Here is a 7,018-nt window from a genome sequence, read left to right as displayed (position 1 = left end):
ACTGCCAGGACCCCAGGATATGGGAGTGTCTTCTGGGGACAAGAGGAGGCCCAACGGCTGGAAGTTGTGCTGAGCTCTTAGACTTCTGCTATGGCTTCCTGAAGCTTGGCTCCTTGGGCTCCTCAAGGCACTGCTGGGGCTCAAGATGCTTCAGCAGCTGTCAATCAAACTGCTTCTGACAGCAGGTGGCTTATCCATTCTTCCAGCACCCTGCCTTTCCTACGGGTGCTGGGCCAGCTCCACAGCCATGCTTTGGAGTCCATAATTACTAATCCGCCTTAGAAAAAAGGATCCCCCAACAGCAGCTGCAAGAGGTTCCACTCGACGTCCTTGCTGGAGACAGGCTGGGTATCCTGGAAGGGCAGGTAATGTATGAGGCTGGAGCTCCTGGTATATCCGCTTTCATGGGCTCTAAAGTGTTCACGCACACTGCCGGTTCTGGAAAGTAAGGAAGAGTTGATCACACTGGGTAGGTCGTCCCAGGTCTTGTGCCTATGAATTTTCATCTTGGCAGCTGAAGCACTGAAAAAAAAAAAAGAGTTCTGCACTCAATCAGGCCTGAGTTCTAGTCTCCATTCTGACACATAGGCACACAGTCTTTCCAGACCCATATTCTCATTGGTAGAACAAATAGAGATTGAATAATAGCATTTGATGAACACTTATGCACCAGGCTGTTTTCTGCCATTTTCCATATTCTGGAAGTAAACCAAGAAAAAACACACACCTTTAACAGACCCCTCCCCCCTACCTTCTTGGTGATGAGTATGGGTGAATTCTTGTCAGTCTCAGTCCATTCTGGGAATTCCATTCTCCTTATCAGCGATTGGTTGAAGGATGGATATGTAACTTCATCGTGGCCAATTAGATACAAGAGAGGATCTGGGGGTTTCCAAGAGAGCTTCCCGTTCTCTATTTACACTTGGATACTACGTGCAAATACACCACCTAAAGCAACTGCAGCTATTTTTCAATGCTGAAGACAGTAGCCAGTACATTGAAAGGTGAAACTATGTTGGTCCTTGATGTTTTCATTAAGCAGCCCAATTAACCAACACAGAAACTAAGTCATCTCTGGACCCCTTGAGAGAGGGTGGGAGGGACAGAGTAAGAGAATGTGTATAGCACAGAGCATGTGGGGGTCGGAGGGCAATCTTCCAAAGTTGGTTCTCTCCTTCCACTATGTACTTCCTGGGTGAAACTCAGGTCATTGGTGGCAATTGGTGGCTTGGTGGCAATCACTCTTATCCAGAATCATCTCACCAGACCCCTCTTGATGTTGTGACACTGTCACATCATTTATGAACTATCTATCCATTGAACTATCTACCCTTGCTATAGATGGAATGTGTCACTGTGCTTTCAGACACAAGAAGATCCAACAAAGAATTATAAGCTCGCCTGGGGTTTGTGCAAGTGAGGGCACAGCAGGCACTGCCGTTGAGTACTGAGCATGAAATACGACTTTCACCTCTGTGTGCTCCCTAAAGCCAATATTCCTAACCCAACGCATCTTATAGGTGGGCAGCTAAAACATGTGCACAAACTCCAGCCTGCCCTACTACAGGCCTGCTGTGGGAGGTCATTCTGTATGCTGTGAATGTGTGTTGCTCTGATTGGTTGATAAATAAAGTGACATTGGCCTATGGCAAGGCAGCTTAGAGGCAAGTGGAAATCCAAGCAGATAGAAAGAGAGAGGAGAGGCAGAGAGATGCCAGCCACCCAAGGAGCAACATGCCAGCAGACCGGTAAGCCACAAAACATATGGCAAAACATAGATGAATAGAAATGGGTTAAGTTATAAGAGCTCACTGGCAAGAAGCCTGCCATATGTCATACAATTGATAATATAAACCTCTCTATTTTTATTGGGGTCTGAGTGGCAGGCAGGACACAGGAAAACTTCCGACTACACAGACCCGTAATCCCAGCTACTGGAGAGGCTGAGGCAGGAGGATTTAAGTGCATGTCTTATTTAAGCTACAAAGTTCAAGGCCAGCCTAGGCAACTCAGTGATATCTTGTTTTGGAACAGAAACAACTAGGGAGTCAAGCTCAGGAGTACTGTGTTTGCCTATAAGTGAGACTGTGAATCACATTCCAGAACTGCAAAATATAAATTCTTTTTCCTATCTTCCTTCATGGAAGAAACATCACACCCAAAAAGGACCCCAGTGGACTCAGGCAAGGATGGTCTGGGGACATGACACTAGGTGCCCTAACATTTTTCTCATGAGTGATCACCCCCTCCTTCTCTCTCCTCCTCACTCCCATTCTCATCCATTCTCATCCTCTCTCTCTCTCTCTCTCTCTCTCTCTCTCTCTCTCTCTCTCTCTCTCTCTCACACACACACACACACACACACACACACACACACACACACACGGCTAGACACTGCTGAGCCACTTGGCATTATCAGGAGCTAGCTGTCCCCCTACATACACTCAGGTGTTAAGGGATGCTGGACTAAGAGCCACACCTCACCATTTCAGCAGGTGCCTGTCAGCTCTGCAATTGTAAAATAGAGAAATGGCAAGAAATCTCTCGAGGGACTCAGGTGAGCACAGGCAGAAATCAGACTCTGCAGTGTCAACTTGTAAATTTTAAAGCATGCTTTAGATGTGAATGCTTTTTGAGACAGCACCCTTATTTCTTGGGAAAGGAAATAAATATGCAGAGGCAATTTACTGTGAGTTTTACTTTAAAAAAGAACAACCCAGATATTCTTCATGGGCAGGATTGGAAGTAGAATAAGTAGAACACATCCTTAAAAAATATTTTATTTTATGTGTATAAGTGTTTTGCTTTCATATATATATATGCACACAGTATGCATATATACAGATATATGTGTGTATCTGTGTGTACCATGTGTATGTCTGGTACTCCAGGACGCCAGAAGATAATGTCATGTGGGTGCTGGAAACTGAACCCTGGTCCCCTTGCAAAAGCAGCAAGTGCTCGTAGCACCTCGGCCACCTTTTCATCCTCACTTCCAGGCACTCCTAAAATAGAGTACTTAAAGCCACTAACATTGATAAAAGTAAAAGGGGATGTTAAAGAATATTAGATCTTTTTTCTTCTGGTTTTCCAGACAAGATTTCTCTGTGTAGCCTTGGCTGTCCTGGAACTCACTATGGAGACCAGGCGGGCCTCAAACTCACAGAGATCCGCCTGCCTCTGGCCCCTGAGTGCTGGGATTAGTGTGTGCTACCATGCCTGGAAGAACACAGAATCTTAACAACAGACAATAAAACAGGCTATACTGTCTCATTTTCATTAAAAAAATAAAATAATCTGTATACAATCATAAAAAAGTCAACAGGTACAGTTACACCAAATGAAATGATTATTTATGTATGGGGTATTAGAATTTGGGTTGGTTTTGGTTTCTTTTCTGCTTATTTCCTGTTTTCACATGACATGAAGAATGCTAATACCCCACTCAAAACAGGGCAACACAGTTATGAGAGGAGATTGGTAGACAAGGCACCTCTTTTACACGGAATGAATGTGGGCCTAACAAAGTGGCAGACACTGTTGTGCGACTGTTCCTGCTGTGGCAAATGCATGGCATGAAGACTCAGTTCCCAGACTTCCAGACCGCACCAGGAATCCTCTTGCCACGGCGGCGTCTGACCACCCTCTTAGTTCGAGCTAAGAACTGGCAGGTATCCAGCAGCAGCAGCAGTCCCAAACAGACAACAGCTGGGATATAGGTCCTCAGTGACTCTTTCAGAACCACCAAATTGAAGATGGCCCCTAGAACAGAAAGAATGAACATCCAGAAGATCCAAACGACTCAAGGGTTCCAACAACTCAGGGGTTCCAGTCCAGGCCGACCCATTCCAGTTCGGGCCCTCCCATTAAACACCCCTCACACCTCTTCCAGGAAGCAGGACAAAGAATTAGAAGCCTCAGGAAATACACAGGCCCCAGAAGAGGGGAGAGTCAAGGTGGGAAGATAGGGGTATGGAAACTAGCTTTCCCCCAACTCTTTCTTAATAATAATAATCCTACTGGAGAATTCAAAATGGGGCTCAGGAGCTTGAGGTGGAAGTGTGGTAATGACCTGAAAATGTAGATGGCTTTAGAAATGGAAAGAATGTTTTCGTGGCAATAATGTGGCACCGGCCAGGGGATGCAAAACAGCATCTAGCCTTTGACGCAGCAGCTGCCGTCCTGTCTGGACAGGTGCTTGTACTGGCAGAGCTTCTGAGAGAGTGCGTCCTAGAGGAATTCTCTGCCTCTTTGGTCAGCGGACTCCAGCTGTCCTGCTGGCTGCTCCCACATCTGTAAGAGCAGAGGTTCTCTCAACCTGTGGGTCATGACTCTATTTGGGGTTGGATGGCACTTGTCACAGGGTCACCTAAGACCACAGGAAGACACAGCTGCTCACATTACGATTCATAACAGTAGCGAAATGACAGTTATGAAGGAGCAATGAAAAGAATTTTATGGTTGGGGGTCGCCACACCAAGAGGACCTGTATTAAAGGGTCACAGCATCAGGAAGGTTGAGAACCCCTGCTCCAGATACATATACATCAGGTGGTAGTTGCTGCTCCACTCCCTCCAGGAAGTGAGCATGGAGGAGGAGGAGTAGATGCTCTTGAAGTTACACTTCGGGCTCACGCTATGTGGCCACAGAAATGATGGGGAAAGCATGTTACTGTGTTACAATGGCCAGGACATGGTCCATGATATTTCAAAAACACCTGGTCTCAATATTATGGAAGCTATGGTCGAGCAGGAAGTGTTCCTGGTCCCAGAGGAAAAAAAAAAGAGGACAGCAGTAAGGAAGGATAGCTAACTCTGTCTGTCATCCCCAGGAGACCCAGGTACCCCCTTACCCATCATGAGCAGGATCAAGAACTGGTTACTGATCACTTGGAGCGAAGGTGGACCCACGACCAGCAGCAACCCAGCCAGCACTTCCAGCCAGCCCACAGCTGTTTGGTAGTTTCTAGGATCTGGCTGGTAGCCGACCAACTTCAATGGAAACACCTCAGCAAACTGCTCGAACAAGGCTCTCTACGAGTGGTAGGGAATGCCTGTCAGCTGTGTTCCGCAGAGATGCAGTGCCTGGAGGCACCACAGAGACCACCTCTGCCCGTCATCAGCTCCCCTAACAAAGCCACAGGCCAGATCCAGGTGAAGATGTGCCTGGTGAGGAGGGGGCCACCCTATGACCTGGAATTAGGAGCAGACACTCCACAAGGGAAAATGGTCACAGGTGTGGAGATAGATGGCTTTCTCTCCTCACCAGAACTCTCCATAGATGATAACCCAGCCTCAAATCCCTAGAAAGGGAACAGGGCTTGGGCCTTCTCATCTAAGGCTAGGGCCTGGGAAAGGCCACAGATCCTTTGTGCCAGGCCTAGTTCCAAGGAACATTTAGAGATGGGATGGAAAGGCTCCTTAAAGAATGGTTTCCGCTTTCAATCTCCTGGGCAGGTCCTGATCCCACTGTGGCACACACAAGCAACAGCCGAGGGGATTTTCTAAAGCAATCCATCTTACCCAAACCTTTCCCTGGGCATGCCCCACCCTCGGGACTGCTTCCTACGGTCCACCAGCAGCTCTTTCTCCTACTCTGCACACCAGTGTGTCTTCAGACACAATGATGTCATCCACAAAGCTGCTCCAGAACCCCACAACTGAGTTTTTTAATAAATCACGTTTTAAATTTACAGTTTTATGTCGGGCTACATTTGACAGCCATCCTGGAGTGCATGTGGTCCAAGGGCCACCGACGGGACACACTTACAGAGAGTTTAAGCTGTCTGGCTCTTACCATATCTGCCCCCAAAAACCCACCACCTCAGGTTGGGGGAGGAGAAGAGTATGCAAGCTTGGGAGGAGGTAACAGGAGTCTTCCACAGAGCCTGGCAGTACTGGTGGTCTTTCACATGATAAAGAGCTAGTCAGGTGACTTCTAGGGCTCATCCCAGATTTCCCGGGACACTGCGGAGTCTTGGTTAGGTTAGTCTACTTTGGGCTAGACTAGCTGTGTCATCTTTCGGCAAATTACATTTTACCTTCAAGCTTCCAAGCTTCCGAAAGATTTCTAAAGTGGTGCAAGCTGTTAATCCTAGCACTTAGGAGGCAGAGGCAGGTGGACCTCTGCAAGTTCAAGGCCTGCCTGGTCTATATTATGAGTTCCCGGTCTCATTAGCTTCCCCCAAACTGGAACACTGGGTGATTGAGTGTAGGATGGGAAGGGGTGCTCAGTCACCTTATCCCTTCATCCTCCTGGACCCCTGGGTCCCATCATTTCTCCAGCTCTAAATCGGCCTGGGGACAGCATACTGGGCCAAAAGTGTAAGTCCCGCCTCCTCCCACCTGGAGAAGGTGCGGAGAACTCGAGGGAAGGCCTAGGCGCCCTCGCGCCCGGAGGCAAGCAGCCTGCGGGAACCGCGCACTCCCGTCCTTCCCCGCGCGCCCCAGCCGCGCCGCTCACCATCTGTTGTGACACGGGGGCCGAGACCTGCAAGAGCTTAGCAGCCCCGGTGAGCGCGAAGAAGACGCCGAGCAGGAGGCGCAGGGCGCCGAGCATGAGCGCCATAGCAGCGTAGGTCTCCTCCCCCGCCCTCCGGCCCGGAAGACCGCAGTCGCCCTGCCCCGCCCCCCCCCCCTGTGGGCTTCCAACTTCCAGACCCGCCCACCGCCCCCGACCCGCCCACCGCCCCCCCCCCCCCCCCCCCCGACTTGAGGCCTCCCCTCAAACTCTGCAAGCCCGAGCTGGCGGGCCGGTCGTGGCCACGTGACCCGGCCTTTGGACCCACCCGTGCTGCCGGAAGACTCTGACACCACCCAAGCCCGTGTGCCTCTGGGTTTGCTTCTGTAAGGAAGTTGCACTCTGGCCTTCAGAAAGTTACTTGTACCTCTGTGAACCTTACAATTAATGCGCAAGAAAGCAGTGACCGGTAACTACAAGATTTTCTTGTCCACCTATGCCTAAAATATCTGTGCTCTTCTCATCGCTAAACTGAAATAAAAATGGGAAAGCTGTTTCA

General features: G+C 49.1%; 1 protein-coding gene across 2 annotated transcripts; it reads right to left on the bottom strand.

Moving 5' to 3' along the window:
• Positions 1-3,255: 3,255 nt before the first annotated feature.
• Tmem35b (transmembrane protein 35B) lies at positions 3,256-6,590 on the bottom strand. Of its 2 annotated transcripts, XM_036177677.1 has the most exons (3): positions 6,463-6,590; positions 4,853-5,033; positions 3,256-3,762 (listed from the first exon to the last, which is right to left on the bottom strand). In XM_036177677.1, exons 1-3 carry the CDS (start codon positions 6,565-6,567, stop codon positions 3,584-3,586), a joined length of 465 nt encoding a protein of 154 aa, XP_036033570.1. In that variant the 5' UTR covers positions 6,568-6,590; the 3' UTR covers positions 3,256-3,583. The 2 variants fall into 2 exon arrangements, 1 of the variants encoding a protein (XP_036033570.1); XR_004944203.1 differs by lacking the exon at positions 4,853-5,033 and having other exon boundaries at positions 3,704-3,762; positions 6,463-6,525.
• Between the last annotated feature and the right edge of the window lie 428 nt (positions 6,591-7,018).

The sequence above is a fragment of the Onychomys torridus genome, chromosome 2 (genome assembly GCF_903995425.1).
Source record: "Onychomys torridus chromosome 2, mOncTor1.1, whole genome shotgun sequence".
NCBI lineage: Eukaryota > Metazoa > Chordata > Mammalia > Rodentia > Cricetidae > Onychomys > Onychomys torridus.
This window is presented reverse-complemented; position numbering and strand designations above follow the sequence as displayed.